This window comes from Hakea prostrata, chromosome 2 (genome assembly GCF_041222555.1).
Source record: "Hakea prostrata isolate BN-2017 chromosome 2, UWA_Hpros_2, whole genome shotgun sequence".
Taxonomy (NCBI): Eukaryota; Viridiplantae; Streptophyta; class Magnoliopsida; order Proteales; family Proteaceae; genus Hakea; species Hakea prostrata.
Genome location: NC_142601.1, coordinates 55478686 through 55498040, shown reverse-complemented (window position 1 = coordinate 55498040; position 19355 = coordinate 55478686). Strand labels below are relative to the sequence as shown.

Here is a 19355-nt window from a genome sequence, read left to right as displayed (position 1 = left end):
ATGCGTTCAGACATATTTTTGGTATTTCACAGTGGCTTGTCAGGTCGCAAAACTAGGCCTCGTCTTAGTATTACATTTGAATCTCTACCGTCCATCTTATCCACTTTAATATGTTTGCCGTACAGATCGTCATTGTTTGGCCCAAATGTTTTGAAATCTATTGATGCAGTTATGTTGTCCGTGGTGATAATAGAATCTGAACCGTTAGAAATGAATCTCATAGTTTTAAATATCTCCGTAGTTGTTGTACTAGAGATTTTTGTTTTATTATTATTTTTTTAATTTTTTCCCGTTTGATTTTCAGTTTTTTCCCCCTTTCTAACTGCTAGCTCCGAAACCCTAAAATCGAAGAAACCCTAACTCGTCGCTTCTCTCACGGTGAAAAAGAAATTCAGGAAAGAAGACGGATCATGCCGATTTGTAATATAGAAAAGGTAGGACTCAGAGAGGGGATCTTTGATATCTGTAAACGTATTTCTCGATCGGAGTTGCAGATTTTGTTTTATTTCGCTTTTGGTTCAGGTACGGGTGCCGTTGGCTCTACAGGGCACGGATTAATTTCGTTGCACTTCCTGTTCAGATTTTGCTAGAAGTCGAATTTCAATCTATTTACACGCTTTTAGGATTTCATTTTGGTGTTAATCTGATATATTGTGTTATAATTCCATTTCCAGATCTGATGCTAGGGTTCGGAACAATGAAACATGTATGATGGAAGATGAAAATTGGGGGTTTCAGTTTCCCCTATTGTCAATTGAGTGTTTGTAGATGGAAAACAGCTTAGCAGAAACTGATGTCTCCGAGATTTCAAAAAAACCGAGATCTTTGGATCTTCAAAGCCTATATGTTGACAAGTCCAGGAACTCATTGGAAGAGGCCGAAGATAGGGTCCTAAAGAGGAAAAGGAAGTCTTCATCAGAAACTAAGGAGTTAAACCTGGGACGTGGGAAGAGGAAAAGGAAGAGTAGGAAGGAGGTATCTCTTCGTAGTTTTGAACCTGCTGACAAGAAGAGTAGAAAGAGTTCAAATGCAGTAAATGGCAGTGGTTTGAGTTTGGGATCACCCGCGTTTCAGAAATCGCCACTGAAGTTAAGTCAGTTTGTTTTACATAAAAAATATCAGGGGAAGCAAAAGAATGATCATTCCCCTAGAGGCGGGAATCTACAAAATTTGAGTGATTTTAGCTTTATTTCTGCCAGTTTGGATGATAAAATCCCAAAGCGTCCTAGAGGTTTGTCAAGGCGAAAGAAGTTTCAGAGTAAGCATGTATCAGAGCAGGTGGGAACTTCCATTAACAAAGTTAGCTCTGATGCTGGGATAGTTAAGTTTATTAGTGATCCTGTCACCAAACAAAAGAAGGCTTCTGATGATTTCAAGGAGAATAGTTATTGTAGGAATAAATTAACTAGACGATTGAAGCCTAAAGATGAAGGCTCAGGCAGGCATAAAGATGATTCAACCTCAAAAACTGTTCATAGGAACCAAAGAAAGAGGCGAAAATCAGCATCCAGGAAGCAAAATTATGCTGATGAGACTGAGATGTTAGTTAGCCTCAAAGATATGCAAGAAGATGATGAGGAGAATCTTGAACAAAATGCTGCAAGGATGCTCTCATCTAGATTTGATCCTAGCTGTACTGGTTTTACTGGAATTGACAATGCCTTGTCCGCTTCTCACTCTAACAAGGGTTCGTATCTTTCCCCATCATTTCATCTCAAACTTGTGATTCCTTCGATGTATAATATAACTGGTATTGCTTCCACTTCTTCTGATGCTGCAGGTAGAGTTTTGCGACCTAGGAGACAACACAAGGAAAAGGGTTTTGTGAGGAAAAGGCGCCACTTCTATGAGATATTTTCCACAGATTTGGATGCCTACTGGGTTCTTAACCGGAGGATCAAAGTATTTTGGCCTTTGGATCAGAGTTGGTATTTTGGCCTTCTTACTGATTATGATCCTGAAAGGAAGTTGCATCATGTTAAATATGATGACCGGGATGAAGAATGGATTAATCTCCAAAATGAAAGATTCAAACTCTTGCTACTTACCAGTGAAGTTCCTGGTAAGTCTGGCTCAGAAATATCACAGCAGGGTGGTAAAAACACCGAAGACCTTGATGAAGATGTTGACGTTGAGGATGATAACTGTACAGGTAGTTTTATGGACTCGGAACCCCTCATCTCATGGTTTGCGCGATCTACTCATCGAGTAAAGTCTTCAACACTTGATAGTATGAAAAAGCAGAAAGCATCATCTCAGGTTAAAAAATCTGTGCCACAAACGTTTTTTGATGATCATCCTCCACGAAGATGTTTGGGAGTAGATTCATCTAGATCAGATGCAGATAAATCACATGGTAAATCTGTGCTGGAAGATAGTTCTCCTCAAGGTGAGGTTTTGGAAAAGTTGACGATGGCAAGCCCTGCATGCCTCAGCTATAGAAAACCACCGTTTGTTTATTTCAGGAGGCGTTTTTGCAAAAGAGGGCAGAGATTGGGTAATTATCTTCAGGAGAGTTCAGGTTGCAGGAGTTTAACTGTTTCTGTTCCATTTCTTGCCTCAGTTGTTGACCAGGTAGGGGGTTTGGAAGTGTCCAATGTTACTCTTGAAAGGTCTGGTCAGAAAGCATTCACAGACTTGGACAGGGAGACTTCATTGTGGTTTGGTGAGAGTGGCTTGTTGAAATCAACGTTTCAGCTGATCAGATCATCACAAGGGAAATTGAAGATCAACTTTCCACATCATCGTTGTTTCCATAATCATGTATTCAGTGCTGAATCTTCTTGGCTTTATCCTGCTCTGCTGCTCCTTCACTTTGGTACGGTGGTGCTTTTGTGGCCCAATATTCAGCTGGAGATGCTTTTTGTTGATAATGTTGTTGGGTTGAGATTTATGTTGTTTGAGGGATGCTTGATTCAGGCAGTAGCTTTTATTTGTTTGGTTCTCAGTGTGTTCCACCAGCCTGATGAACATGGAAGGTTGGTGGATCTACAGTTACCAGTTACTTCAATCAGGTTTAAACTCTCAGGATTTCACAATGTTGGAAAGAAGTTTGTCTTCATGGTTTTCAACTTCTTGGAGGTAAAAAATTCGAAGTGGTTGTACCTAGATTGTAAGCTGAAGGAGCACTGTTCAGTCACCAAGCAGCTACCTCTTGTTGAATGCACATACGATAATGTTAAGGTCTTTCAAAGTGGCTATGGTAGATTAGTTCCTCTTGTTCTTGAGGAGCCCATCTTGCACGAGGTACCTTTTTGTTCCTACTATTTTACATTGTTTTTTGATAAGTGATCCTTAAGACTATCTTTTTGTTCCTTCGCTGTTCTATTAACTTTAAATTTATGTAATCTTATTTGATAATTTCATCTTCCTCAAGAAGATAATATTGTTTGAGGTCTTTCATTCTCCCAAAGTATAAAACCAAGAAACAAAGTGTTTTTGAATTTTTTTGAGTGCCCCTATTTAATATTCTCCTATTGTCAATCTTTATCAATGAGTACTAACCACAAAACTTTCCCTTTATCAAGTAGGGCAAACTTTAGAGGCTAACATTGCAGAAAGGGTTTCATTTAGTGCTCAATCTTCTTCTTTATCCTCGCCCCCCCCCCCCCCCGGCGCGGGCGCACGGGGAATTGAAAGAGTAGAAAGCCTTAAAGTTGGGGGTTGTGATAGAGAGCTGGTTAGGATGGAAAGGAAAGCCTTCAAGCATTTAGAGTTGAGTTGCAGGGGAGGAGGAGAACACATAAGAAGGAAAGAAGAAGGGTGCACACAGCCACAAAGTTTTTTCAGGTCATGACTTAATCCATCAATTCAATAAGTGCATGATGATGGGGGATTATATCATATATAAACCAAACTAAAAGACTCCTGGAATAAGAGTAGCTTTCTTAGTAGGAGGACACTTTTAAATATGGAAATTAATAGAATTAGAAACCAAATATCATGCACTCTTAATTTCTAAAGTAAATGGAATAAAATGAAACAAATACATTGTTTAGGTTACTAGTGCTAGTGCCACTTTCAAAATGCATGACCCATAAGTAGAGGCACATATGTGTCATGTGCACTAGTTGGGTTTGTTTTGCCTATGTGTTTATTTTCTTTTGCTTAAATACTAGTTAATTTAGGCTAAGATTAGTATGGTTTTCTTTTATTATCTTTTCCTTTGTTGACGTAACTTGTTTTGGAAAGTCTCCATCCTTTAGGCTGTAAGGTTATTTCCTATTTATATGAATAGTGGGAGGCAGAGACTCCTTATGGGTATTACTTTTTCTTCTTCCTCTTCTCTTGCATGCTATGTCTAGTTTACTAAGTACAACTTTTTCACATGGTATTAAGGCACTGCAAACTAGTAATTGATCCAACCTTTTAAAACTGTCTTGAGAGTGTTCCCCAAGGAAGATCTGTAGCTTTGCAGCAGTTTTGTTCTGCCTATTCTTTGATCGTTTGTGATCCTCTTATGAGTTAGACATCATATCAAGGTATGACAGATTATCATAAAGTCCATGTATCTACAGAACAATGCTTTCGTATTGTTTTTTGGGCAGTCCTTCCAGAATTTTGAAAATCAAGCTATCTGTGATGGGTGTCGGATCCACCAAAGATAATCCTTCTCTCAACTGAATTTGTAATAGCAGTGAGTAGGGTCGAATCAGCAGAGATTGGTGAAGATTTATTCCTTGATAAAAATTGGGGGGTTTTGAATCAAGAAACTAAATAATGAATAAAACGAATAAATGAATGCAGTAGTTAACAAGAAAATCAGAATAATAAAAACTTTCAATCAAGATTTAATTTAAGTATTGATTCTCTCAATTGATCATTGACTTAAAAATAAAATCTTTAATTTTGGGTAGATTGGTTATGGTCATTGAGGATCAGTTCTCTAACAACCAATCTTTCCCTACTTTCTTGATAACCTTCGGATCCGTCCTTTGAGTTATTCCCTAATTAATATACATAACATTCGGATTTGTCCTTTGAGTTATGTCTATTAATTGCATTAAATATAAAAGACCCAATCTCTAGTCAGTAAACCCGAAAAAGCCTTGTTAATTTAAAATAGGACATACATTCTCATAGCAAACTCTCTAGGGCATTGATTACCCATTCAAGGATGCTATTTGTCACTTATATGAGAATAATAAATAATTATTTTAATTGACTAAGTATTGTATTAATCATCAAACAATAGATCTCTTGTCTAAGGATTAATCCAATAACAAAATAAACATGGAAAATGCATAAATACCTGAAAATCAAAGAAAACTAATTACCCGAAGTCTCACAATTGTCGAAAATCAAACTTCTATTAATCTTGATCGAAAGATGGAATTAGCTAGACATGGAAAAGAAGAATAAAGAAACAAAAATAGAAAACATTGTGCCGTTCTTCCTCAGAATTGTAGCTTCCTCTTGTTGTAGCTTGTGATTCAATCTCTGAAAATGTGTTCCTTCTTATAGAGGATTCCTACCAATTTTGCATTCTTTCCAATTTTGTCATTTCCATTGTTCGCTTTAGCAATGCAATTCTTCCCAATTCAGTTGTTTCCTTTCTTTCTCCTTGCCCATTTGATTGTTTCCATTTTCCTCCTTGCCAATGCAATAGTTTCTAATTTAGTCACTTTCCAATTCAGCTTCTTCCTTAGATGTCCGATTGCAAGAGAGAACGAAATCTTTGAATTAAGATAGTACATGAAAATCCTTTTGATTTGGACAAAATCAAATCTCTAGCTTTGAACATAATCAAATCCTCCATCTTTATTTATTTGGGCTGGTTCTTTGATTTGATTTAAAAATGTGACGATATGGTTTTAACCATTATTTTTATGGATTTAATATCCAAACGCTATAATCTGTCCATATCCAAATAAAACAACCAATTAGTCTCATTAAAATACAAAGGATTTGATATAATATTAATGCAATTAAGTGACCTATCAATCTGCTACCCAATCTGATGTCTCTTATTTTTTGAGGAACATTTGTATCGCTGGAGGGAGACCCGATTCAAATTTTGCTTTGGTTTGGTGGCTTGATTAATTACTTCTGGTTTTCTCCACACATTTAGGTTTTTTGAAACCTATAGCTGGCTTCACAGTGACTAGTCTGATTATTTGCTCAGCTTGTTCTTTTGGGGTCCCATCCACCCTCTAGATACTAGCTTTGCTTGCCTTATCAGACCCTTCCAGCCTACTGTTTTTAAGTTCTGCAAAATCACGTATTTAGTGCTGCAAGGTCTTTATTTTGAGTTTTCTCTACATCTACTTTAGTATTCTTTGCCCAAGAAAGATGTAGCATTCTTTGTTGGTGACTGTTGATATTTCATCTCTTGTTATTCTGGTTGACCATTAGTTGGGTTGACCAGGACAGGAGATTGCAAATGAAATCCCAAAGTTTCATGGGGTTTGGATTCATGAGAAAGTCCCAACTGGGTATCATATTTCTGGTTCTGCTCCTGGCTTTGTTCCTATGATTAATATCTCGGTTTTGAAACTGGTTTTGGCCAGCCAGAAACCAAGATATGGCTGAGATAAGTTGAAATCAGAGAATTTTTGGGTTAAAACTCAGAATGTAATGGGCTTGCAAAACTGGTAGGAGCCATTGAAACTGGTTGGAAACTACCCAAACTTGTTGAAACTGTTGAAATCAGGTTGGTTAGAATTGATCATAACTTGACATTTATTGGTCAAAATAAAAAAATATTGGTCAAAACTACCAATATTTTTGAGGTATTATTGAACTTGTTGAGACCTTGGACATTTATAATAACCCATGGTCTCATCTTGGTTTCTTGGGGAATTGATATTTAACCGAAATTTTGGCCAATCTCAGTTGAAACTTGAACCATGCTTTACACCCTTTTGGAGTCATGATTATGAAGAACACCTCAAGGCCTTGAATTTGCTTTTGAGGTCAGCTTCCCAGTTACGAAAAAAATCCATAACCTTTTAACTTTCCTTTTGTCTTTGATCCATCTGCCTTAATTCCTGAATATTTATCCTCTTGCAAGTCGCCTTCACCCATGTCTGGTTTTGTTTTTGTTATTTGAGTTGCATTAAATTGCCTAATTTGCCATTCCCTTATTTATCTACACAATAGCCCCTTGGAAATTTTGGTTAGTTACCACATTGGCATTACTTCCTTCTGCTTATGTTTTACCTTTCTTGGATGAATCTTTAATTGTTTCCAATTTTGGGACTACAAGGGGATTGATGGGTTAATTATAAATTTGCCATTATCTTGATTTGGGATCTTATTTGTTATTGATGTGGAGTTGGTTGAAGATAAATCTATTGGGGTCTTATATGCTGATGCTTTTGCTTATGAGATTTGTTTAGTGTTTGTTGTTTGAGATGCTGATTATTTTTTAACATTTGTTCCTGCGTGATGTTGCATGTGAGGTCAATATTGAAGATTTATTCTCTTTAACTACTCGAGACTATTATTTGCAGATGATCTACACCAACGATATCTACCTATTTGGTTTGCAGTAACCATATTGCCTATTTAGTCTGCAACAACTTCCAATTTGGTCTACAGTCACCCATGTTTGTAGTGACTAGTAACCCGTATTAGCTTTTTGGTCTAGAGGAACAACTATTGATTTGGTCAAGAATAACTCATGCTGCCTATTTGGTTTGCAGTACCTATACTTCCTATTCATTTGGAGGATTTAGTATGAGGCTCTATCTTTGCCTTTGGTTGAGCAGAATCTACCTGCATTAGGAAGAGCTTACATGTGGTGTTGTGGACATCGGAGCTATGCTTTTATCTTTCATTGTGGAGATTACGGAGTACTACCAGCCTCTCATGATGTGCGTGGATCTCAATGAGGAACCGGAAACCAAATACTCCATCTGGATCCAGACTAAATAATCTGATGAAAATAAATATGATTTAAGTTGTAGATCTGAAATTGGCTTTGTAATTCGGTTTGGGTCGGATTTGGATCTAGCCATAGAACTAATGGTGCCAACTAAATACTTTTAGTGGATTTGGATCAGCCAAAATAAGCCAAACGAAATAAATGTGGTTTAAGTCCTGGATCTGAAATTGGGTTTATAGTTTGGTATGGATTGAATTTGGATCTAGCTATAGAACTGATATTTCTAACCAATTTGCTGCTTTAATATATTGAATTTTGTGGTTTCAGGACCATTTTGGGTGGTTTCTTATGGAAAAGCAAACAAAGACGTGGAAAAGCATTGTCTTCTACTTGAAGTAGTTGCTTGATTGAAAAAATTCAAATTTTCGTTAATTGATTATTATGATCTCAAAATTTTGTTGTGGGCTTGAGAGTTGAGAGTTGAGACCCATCAAATATGAATCATGCTTCGGAGCATTTATCTTGTCTCTTAGAGTATAATAACCGAATGAAAACCAAGCAGTGTAATCGTGACCCCCTTTGGCCCTGCTCTGGGCGCTCCTATTGGTTCACTTGAGATTGGCAATGGATCTTGAGATCCTTCTTTGGCTCCCCTATTTGTGATCTTGTTGGTAAGTTGGTTTTTTGAGTGATCATTCATCACCTTTGGCAGGAATGAAATTCCGAGAGATGGACCTCCAACTCTAGGCCTTTGGACTCAATTTGGCAAGACATCTACTTTGATATCTCCTCCAATTTTCAGTTGATCCCTACTCCTTGGTTGTTGATTCCCCGAGGATCAGGCTCATTGTTGTTACCTGGGTCTAGCTTCTTCTTTCAACGTACTTCTTAAAGGCTGTTCTCCCCTTCCCTCCTTCCCCTTTTGTACAGTCTCTCTTTTCTGCCCTTCGGGGTTTTTTCATAATGATATTTTATTTATAAAAAATAAAAAAAAAACCTGCACAATAATTGAATTCAAACTAGATAGTGTAACCAAATAAGAACCGAATACAAGACTCGTATTGTAACCAGATCCTCACCAAACTGACACCAGGAATGGGTAGGATGTTCCATTCTAGAATTGATTTAGTACATGATTTGGATCTGGATCCCACTTCAACTGCATGGAACTGAACCAGCTTTGAACTGGATACCCGGTTTTTGGAACCATTGGACACCCATCTTACTATTTAAGTGATGTAGCTCTTGGAGATGATGCGCTTTTCTGGAAATGACTACTTATTGCTTCTGCCATTCAGATATTGCTGTTACTGCTATCTTGTGGCTAAGCTTCTCGCACTAGCTCCTGTCAGTTGTCAATCGGCTTGTTCGTTATATAGATTGTTTGCTGAAGTTGTAGATGATTATCGCTTCCCTGAAATTCTCTCAGTGTTTTAGTGGCATTTGTTATTGCCACTTATGCTCAAGATTGATGTGATTATTAATATTCGTTCTTGTTGTTCCATGCTAGAAGTGTTGACATCATACTCCAGCTTTAGGGTGAATGTTAAGCTTGTTGTGGTACTTACCACCTTAGGGATACATGAGCATTTGTACCGTGAGAGTGAATGTGTGTCGTAACTATTTAAGTAGTTCTCTTTCTGTGTTTATTTCCTTTTACTCAAGGACTAGTTACCATAGCTAGATTAGTGTGATTTTCTTTTTATTAATATAATGACTTTGAGAAGTCTCCACTTCCTTTATGATGCCAGATTGCCTATGTACTGTGAGAGGCTGAGACTTCTTAAATGGAATAACATCTTGCTCTCCAAGTGATTTTTAATTTATTTAGTGCAATTTTGTCTAAGATTATTATTTTCTCAAATAGCCTAAATCCCTGAAATTCTGCTAGACCCATGAGTCTGATTGCACTTGATTCATTTTGTTCTGGATACCTGGTGGCCGACCTATCTGCATCAACTCTCCCAGTTTTGAGAAAAAGTTGGCCACGAGTTTTGTAAAATGGGAGTATTAACACCATTCAATTGGAATCCACAACATTGAATTTTGATCCAATGACAATCCAATCTCTCAGGGTCAACTATCACGATTTGCTGATGGTCCTTAGCAAAGGACTTCTCTCCAATTGGCATTTGAGCATGTGATTGTGCCACTGAAATCGAACCATTGATTGATTCTTCATTTGCCATTTTGGTCGGACAATGCACATCAGCTTGGTTATTGCTTATATTCACAATTCATTCTACATCTTATTCATTTTCTGACAATTGCATCATGCTTGACATGGTATTCTGCACATTGTGAATATTGTCAAGCTGCTAGAATTGTTTTCAAATTAGAAAGTTTTGTTTGCATCTTACGGAACCTATCACTAATCAAAAGAAGTAAACCATATTGATCATTATCCAATATGTAGTGAGTGTACGATAACAATGACATAATTGTAAGTAAAAATGGACATATTGAGGATTGCAAAAGCTGTACTATCGGTATTCAAATAGAATGAGAAAGAGTTGAGTGATTGGTAAAACGTATGTGAGGGGGAAAACTTGGTAACAAGTGGAAAAAATTTTAGATGGGGAATAAAATAGAAGGGAGAGACAGTTTTGGAAAGGAAGAGAACTGAATAGGTATCATTGGATAGGGTTCACGATAAATGAGACTAGGAAGGAGATCTAGGTATAAAAATAAAGGAAGTAGCCTATAAAGGGATAATACTTGGGGAGGGTATAATAGGATAATGTGTTTTCCAAAAAGAAATTTGACCTTGTTGGTAGAAATTGGGTTGTATTTGACTAGAGTAGGCAAGAATGGTGATGGAAGACTTGTACTCCTGCAGCGAATTCCTTGTCAACAACAGTGTGAAGGGGATAAAAAGCAGCAGTGGGAACCATGGTTTGAGGTCTTGTGAGATCTTGATGAGATCTTGGTTTTTCGAGGCCTCGAGTCGAGATTAGGTGTGAAACCACAGAAATACCAAAACTCGACTGAGATCTTGGTTGAGTTGAGATCTTGGTCCCAAAACATGCCTTTTATGCACAATCTCGTCGAGTCTAGATGAGATTCCTTATCTTGTCCCGATTCTTCTCGGTGCTTCCAGTCTCCTCTCGGCACAACTGTTTCCTCTATCAGTTTTTGCCAGATTTTTGGCTGGAAACTTCCTTGTGACGCTTCTAAGGAAGTCCTTAGCTCATCTACAGCACTTCCCTTGATTGATTTCATTTCACCTTGTTCTTATGTTGCTTCTATTGTATTATTGAGACTGCTGATGTTGTATTGTTCTATTGAGTATTGAACTATTGTTATGGATGGAGCTCTGATCAATTTAAGTAATTTGATGTATCTTATCACTTGGTTTTCATTTATATTAATTAATGGTTATGTATTTCATGTTTCTTAAGATTGCTTGTTCATTCCTTCAGCATTTCAGTTTCGAACTTAGGGTTGAGTTGGAACTTGTATGTAGGCTTCTTTTCTCACAAATCTAGGACCACCAGTGTGTTTGGATGGCGTGAAAATGGTTGAGTGATAGCTTCTAGTCCAACATTACCCTTAATACCCCTCTAGATGGGCCCTCTAGTTCACTTGAGTTGGCCCCAATTTTTTACCATATCTCGGCCAAATCTCATGAGATCTCGATTTTCTGGCTGACTAAGATCAGCCTTGAGCCTGAGATCTCTTACCATGGTGTGGACCTGTTGCTGAAATGAACAGTGGGATCTTTCTAAAAAAGAAACTGCTTTAGTGTTCTGCTTAGGAAACTGAGATGGATGGGATAGAGGGGTTTGTAGGTGGGAGTCAGGATGGTGGGGATGGGTCTCTCTCTTTTTTAATTTATTTTTGCTTTTATTTTCTTCCTTTTTTAGATTTGGGCAGGGTTCACAAAAGGCAAACAATGGGAAGGGTTGGGAGGACCCCATGAAGGGAAGTATACTATAACTTAGGAGAGGCTGGTTGCGCTTTTTTCAGCAGATGGATAGGGGCGTGTGGTGACGTCATTTTTTCCCTTCTTTTTTTCACTGCTGCCTATTGTATGACAGTAGTAGAATATGGAAGAGAAAATGGGGAAGAGAATAAAAGGAATTGATGGTGAGGAGATGGATCCTTCCGCTTGATGCCAAGTTGATGGAGGCTGTTTGGGTGGGAGCAAAGCCTTGTAGAAATCAGAGTTGCAGGAGAGGAAAAGAATGCATAAGAAGGTGGGAAATATGGGTGCTAACGTGCACACGCAGACACTGCCATGTAGGCTTTCAGACCATAAATTCAATTCATTCTACTCAATTCATTCTACTCAACATGTGTCTAATGATGTGGGAATGCATTGTATCTAAATGAAATTAAGAGACTCCTAGAAAAAGATTTACTCTCTAACTAGGATGCTAACTCAAAATACGAAACTTAAAAAGGATTTGAAACGAAATATCCTACACAGCTGATATCTAAAATAAATAGAATAGAGTAAAACAAATATATCTTCCCAACTAGGAGTTGCACGTGCACCAATCCAAGACAAGCTCCATGAGAACTGCTTGAGGTGGTCATGTCTAACGTAGTACCATGGATGCATTGGATAGGAAGAATGACTAGATTCAGTTCGGTTGTGCTAACAATCAGGGCAGACCAAAAATGACTATTGGCGTCGTGGTAAGCATAGTTGTCAAAGCATTTGCCTAGGTGACTAAACTGCCTTGTTTTGAACCACTTAATTGATGTGCTTTTTTTTTACTGCTTTGTCGCCTTGTGCGCCTTATTGCCGCCTAGACGTTGGAAGCAACCACTTTTTTGACATTTTGTACATAATATTTTTTAAATCAAAATCTATAAATATAAATTCAATAGTTAGTCATTTAGGAATGGAGGCCCAACCTACAAAGGAACTCCGAGGCCCAAAGTAACACAGGACCTCTACAGGCTCCAAGGAGCGGGACCCTGTGTCTGTCAACAACAAAATGTGAAGCATGAGCCATACTCAACATCGTGAATCAATGAATTATTAAATGGAGAATGACTTGGACCGGAATAATGAGATTTATTTTTTTGGAATGTGATTATTGAATGTTTATTTAGCTTATTGTAGAAAATAGTTGTATTGAAAAATTTTCACCTAATTGCTTTGATCGCCTTATAGCTGCCTAGGTGCTGCTTTGTCAACTAATCTCCTAGGCGGAGCTCCAATGGCGCCTTGCTGACTTGACAACCATGGTGGTAAGAAACGATATGCTCATGGTAGGGCTTGATCCTAGTATGACCATGTTGTCTAGAGGACAAATACCTGTTTAGCCTACAGATTGTGTAGGGGCGTGTTGGATGCTGATTTGACTATTATTTTTTTATCTGCTTGTACTTTTTCTCTTACCTTTTTCTTTCTTTTACCTCCCTTTTTATAGATCCATGTAGCCGGCCTCATTTAGTTGGTAGTAAGGTTATGTTTGTTGTATTATTTGCCCAAATAACATAAATTTCTAAAATTCTCTAGAGCTATGGCTCAAACCGGACTGGGTTCATCTTGGTCAGTACCTGGTTGGTTTGGGCCCAAGGCAGCATATATTCATAACTTTTTGGATGGATGGAATAATAAAGTAGGAGTGAATAAATCATAAAACATCATCATTTCTTTGCAATTTGAACTCTTATAGTTTGCCTGCATTAAATCAAAATTATTATCCTCTTTTTTTTTTTTTTTTTTTAATTAAGTTGCAACATTGTGTTTTTAACTTTTGTTTTGGCAATCCAAGCAGGGTTCACACAGAAAATCTGGGCAGGAAATTATGCACATGGGACTGTCCAAGGAATCAGTTTGTATTAATACGAGTTGTCCATCTTCAGATTTTAATGAGAGGCACTGGAAACTTCCTCCTTTTGTTCTTTCTTTTTCTGCTGCACCTTCATTCTTTCTTAGCCTTCATCTGAAGCTGCTTATGGATAAAAGTGTAGCTTCTATGAGTTTCCAGAGCCACAATTCAATGTCCTTACTAGAGGGTCCAGAAAATGGTAGTGGAGTGGGTAATGATTGCTGTTCTGTTGAGGATTTATCTGAACAAGTTCAAGAAGCTACCCTTGAAAATGATGTTGCTGTGAGTGATGCAGCTGGTTCAACATGGTTGTCTTGTGATAATCCCAAGGTAGCGACTGATGCCCTCTGTATGAGCAATGTAGATGGAACTTCTGTAGGCCCACAAGGTTCAGGCAGGGAAATTGATGGCATTGTGCTACTGCAAAGTTGTCCACCCCAACATTCAGTTTCTCAGCATTCAATAGAGAAATCATGGCCTTCTGTTTCTGGAAATCATACTTCTCCAGACAGGTCTGATTCTGGCTACTTTTCTCGTTTGAATGGTGTCAGTGTTCAGGTTCAACCTCATAGTCAAATTGATAGTCAGGCATGCAATGAGGGGACACCAAATGGCCAACATCCTTCATGTGATTTACCCTGTAACATGAATGATATTGGCAACTCAGAAAATACTGTGCCCAGAAGTGTGTGGCAGCGGAATAGACATCTTCTGGGTTCTTGGTCATATGATCGCCCAAAGATCTGGTTCGAAGAAGGCTCAGATTTTGTCTGTAATGGCTTTGGGAGTGGTTCTAGAAAACCGAGAACTCAGGTCTCATATGTATCACCTCTTGGGGGCTATGACTTAAAGCCTAGAACCCAGCTCCGGAGAGGGCGTCCTCACAAAAGAATTAGGAATGGTAATGAAAAGATGGCAACGGATGGTTCTAGAAGTCCTCAGCGACACACAGAGTTATCATGTGAAGCAAATCTTCTGATTACCGCGGCGGACAGGGGTTGGAGAGAATGTGGGGCACGTATTGTGCTAGAGTTTGTTGATCACAAGGACTGGAGGCTCCTGGTAAAAGTTTCTGGTGTTACGAAGTACTCATTTAAGGCACACCAGTTTCTTCAGCCTGGAACCACAAATCGCTACACACATGTCATGATGTGGAAAGGAGGAAAGGATTGGACATTGGAATTTCCTGACAGGAGTCAGTGGACCCTTTTTAGGGGGATACATGAAGAGTGTTACAATCGGAACATTCGAGCTGCTACTGTTAAAAATATACCAATCCCTGGGGTTCGTGTAATTGAGGGCGATGAGGATCTTTCAGTGCAAACACCATTTGTTCGCAGTTTGCCAAAGTATTTTCGGCAGGTTGAGAATGATGTGGAAATGGCCCTGAATCCATCACGGATTCTGTATGATATGGATAGTGATGATGAGGACTGGATTTCAAGATATAATGCTGCTTCTGGTATTGATGGGACATAACGTGCTGGGTATTTCTGAAGAGATGTTTGAGAGGATGATGGACATGTTTGAGAAAGCTGCACATTCTCTGCAACATGACGACTTCACAACGGGCGAAATGGAGGAGCTAATGGTTGGATTTGGCCCGAGTAGTGTAATTGAAGCAATTCATGAACATTGGCTGCAGAAAAGACGAAGGAAGGGGATGCCTTTGATCCGACAATTCCAGGTAATTTCTACTGACCTGTTTGGCATCATAATTCCTTTTCTTTTGATATTATGATTATGATTGCTTGCTCCATTCTCAAATTGTACTTGCTTTGTTTCATTGTGTTCTGTTCTGAGTATTTCTGAGGCTAGTGAGAAGACTCAGAACAGCTTGCTTGACTCCAAATCTTCAATAAGATGCATAAGACTATTGGTTTCCTTGGCATGTATAGTGGAAATATTTGTAGTTCAGTCCATGTAGATTATTGTATAACTGCATAATACGAAATGCCCATAGAGATTCATTACCCATTAGCTTTTAGTGTGAAAGGTTGAACTATTTACTATTCTAAGACCACTCTGGTGTTTGTTCATTATGTTGGGCTAGAAAATGTTTGTAAGGTTCTGATGTTGAGATATCCGTTATTTCAACTAAAGGAAATTATTGTAGTTTGATGTCAATGGATTTTAACAAGTTTCCCCCCCTGCCCAGAGGGGCTCTGGTAGACCTGAAAACCTGTAGAAGCAGCTTTTGCTTCTGTTTCCATTTCCTAATTTGTTTTTGCAATCCATATCTTTTTTTTTTTGTTAATGTTTTTGCAATTCATATCAGATATACTATCATGTCAATTATGTCAAAAGGTAGAAATATGTTTTTTCAAAATTACATCATGCATCTTTAAATTGTTTGAAGATGGATTGAGCAATTTGACTGGTAGCTGCTGCAGTCAAAATTTTAATTATTTGATCATTACCTTGTGATTTAATGAGTAGCTATAGCCAAAACTTTAATTTTGCTCATTACCTTATTTGTGGATATATTTTATACTGAAAGATAAACCAATAACCAGTTGAAACACAATGCTTCTAGATAAATTCTATCAGTGACTCAGTGTACCTCTTTTTTTGTGTTTGTTGTTTTTTTTTTTGGGTTCTGGGGGGGGGGGGGGGGGAACAGCTAGCATTAGGGTTAAGTAGGAGTCCTAATAAGGATGCATGCACCTAGCTATAGCCAAAATTTTAATTTTGCTCATTACCTTATTCGTCGATATATTTTATAATGAAAGATAAACCAATTACCAGTTGAAACACAATGCTTCTAGATAAATTCTATCAGTGTACCTCTTTTTTTGTTTTTTTTTTTGGGGTGTTTTTTTTTTTTGGGAGGGGGGTTGGAACAGCTGGCATTAGGGTTAAGTAGGAGTCCTACTAAGGATGAACACACCTAGACTGCTAATACTAATTACAAACTCACAGTGCCCCCCAGAAAAGAAAAAATTGACTCTAGTCAAGCTGGAGTATACTAATCACCAATTTGGAGCTTGAAACAACACTTGAAAAAGCAAGTTTGAACAGAGGCCTGGTAAACATGTACCTGCAGACAAAACAAATAGAATATCAATCATCTTTCTACTGACATTGCATTCCTCACAAAATGACACTCACCTTCTGTCTGATCCTTTCTTAATGCATTGGGTTACTAGAAAATTCAATTGGATTCAACTACTTAATGACCACAAATAAAGAATCTTCTAAACTAATAACTAATTGCCAACTAAATTGCCTAGGACCACAAGAAAATAACAAAGTAAAAACAAGAATTATCTAGAAGGAATCTTGCAACTTGATTTCAACTAAGACTTCCACCAAGACTATGACTCTTAATTATAACTCATAGAATACTAATCCAAATTGAAAAAAAAGGGGATAGATCCATGACCCTTGGATCAAGGGGTTCCAATTAGACCCCTTTAGAGCGCTAAAAGGGCTTGGAAAATGACTGAAATACCCCTTGATATTTGGCCAGCTTTGGATTGTGCCTTTGGTGTCTGGGTTTTGGGCCCGATTATAGGGGGCGCGTAACCCTGGTAACATCAACCCTAATCCCCCTTCTTCCCCCTTAATTTCTATTTTTTTTTAAATACCTACATTACAGGTCCATTTGAAACACTTCCAGCAGCAAAAATTGATTAAATTGGTTACTGTTTCACCCATTTATTCCCCTCTAAACAGCACCCTTGCTCGAATCTTCCTTTTTGACCTTCTCCACCAAAACGCTGACCTCCTGTCCATAACCTCCATTAAGCCTGCAATTTTTGTTTTATAAATTATGTCCATCAGAATAACTCCCAACATAAAGGGATTTACCCCCATCAATCGGCGCTTCATTCACTCAATTGTTCAGCTCAAAGTAGTGTCTATAAACCGTTGATGCTTGATGCCTAAAATCTCTAGACTGCCTAAATTTTAGGGTTCACATACCCACCATCTGAATTGATCCAAATTGGATCTAAATCACATTCCAACAATCATCCATCCTAAGGTCCTTAACCAGAACAAACCCCCCCTCTTTAGTCAACAAAACGATGTTTTGCTGGTTCTATTTTGAGATCATGGAAGAAGTTTTTGTCAGTTGATTCTAATGAACTGAGGCCATATCAGCCAGACTTTTGGTGTGGATCCAAAAGGATATCAACTACTTTAGAAGAAAGCATATTAGTTTTACTGAAATGCTAAAAAGATACAAGAGGACACCTAAGTCCATCTGAAAATGTTGATGTAAATAAGATTTGACCTTTATAATCCCAGAGTGGTATAGAGTAATGGATGAATCACTCATGAAAGCCTTTAATGGTATGTTCCAGAAGCTTTCTAATGATAGGCGTGACAAGCTTTAGAGAAGCTCTGGCTGACATTGCAGAGATGATGCCATGGATGGAAGCAGAGAAAAAGGTAGGGATGTTGGAATTGAATGAGCAATTGCAATCCCTTGTGGACCCTAATCCCACTAAGGTTAGCAATGTGGCCCCTGAGCAGAACCAATACCAGGTTGATTCCCAGATTTTTGTTCCAACTGTGAATGGCAATGGAAACAACAAATATAGGAATGCTAATAATGTTAGGGATGCATATGATGGTGATGATCATGATAGAGGTGAACCTAGAGGTGGCAATGACTGAGAGGACAGGAATGCCCAGGGTACAAAAGTCAGATATGACAATTCTATTGCAGAACAAATACAGAGACAGGTAAGCAAGAACTTGAACTAGGACTCTTACAAACCAACAAATTCTTGAGGCATACATGAAGTCCTCTATCACTGGAGATAACGACAAGTTGGCAACTAGCCAAGGTGATCAGATTTGGCACCTTTTTGGGCTTATCTTCCTCAGTATATGTCTAGGGTTTTATTGTATAGGTTATGGGCTTTGATCCCATAGGCTTAAGTTGTAATGGGCCTCTTTGAATGGCCCAAATAGGGGCAATAATTTAAGTAAGTGGCACAGGAATTATAGGCTAATTAGTTGGTTTATTTCATACTTCAGAGTTTGAACTTGTTCAGTGTTGGTTCAAATTGAGTGAGTTATTGGGTAAATTTAAGTTCGTTATAATAGCCTTTTTAGATTGTAATTAAGGTCCCTTATACACTCCCACACAAATAGCTGAAGTTCTGTTATGTTTTAAATAGAGTTGGTTTTTCCTTGTATACTCCCACACATATATCATATTGTTATAATGTGAAGAATTGCTTAGAAAAGTATCTGATTCATAGACCCCTATAGGGTATATAGTTACAACCTAGTTAAGTCCTATATTAAGTCCTATATTAAGTAGGAAAAGGAGATGTAAAATGAATACAAATAAAAAACTAACTCTAGACTTATTAGGAAACATAATCATATTCTAATTAGAAAATCTCAGTCCATGTTTTCAACACTCCCCCTCAAGTTTGAGCATAGATATTTATCATGCCTAACTTACTCATAATGTAATTGAATACCTCCATGCTCAAGTTCTTTGTGAGCACATCAGCCCGCTGTTTGTTTGAAGTAACAAAGTTGAGGATTACCCCAGCCTCAACCTAATCTTTAATGAAATGTTTGTCAATCTCCACATGCTTAGTCCTACCATGTTGTACTGGGTTATGAGCTATGCTGATCGTTGACTTACTAAGTATAACTGTATAAGGAACCTCCAAATCTGTCACAATCTCCTGAAGCAGCCTTTTAAGCCATAGTACCTCACAAATGCCTTGAGCAATCGCCCTAAACTCAGCCGTGGCACGTGA

At 38.0% G+C, this 19355-nt stretch overlaps 1 protein-coding gene across 1 annotated transcript in view; it reads left to right on the top strand.

The window, feature by feature from the left end:
• The first annotated feature begins 214 nt into the window (after positions 1-214).
• Positions 215-19355, top strand: part of LOC149025001 (uncharacterized) — a 32855-nt gene continuing 13714 nt past the window's right edge. Inside the window, 5 exon segments of the mRNA XM_089145192.1 lie at positions 215-522; positions 675-1687; positions 1781-3246; positions 13567-15096; positions 15098-15307. Coding sequence (XP_089001318.1) covers positions 769-1687; positions 1781-3246; positions 13567-15096; positions 15098-15307 — 4125 coding nt within the window. The 5' untranslated portion in view covers positions 215-522; positions 675-768.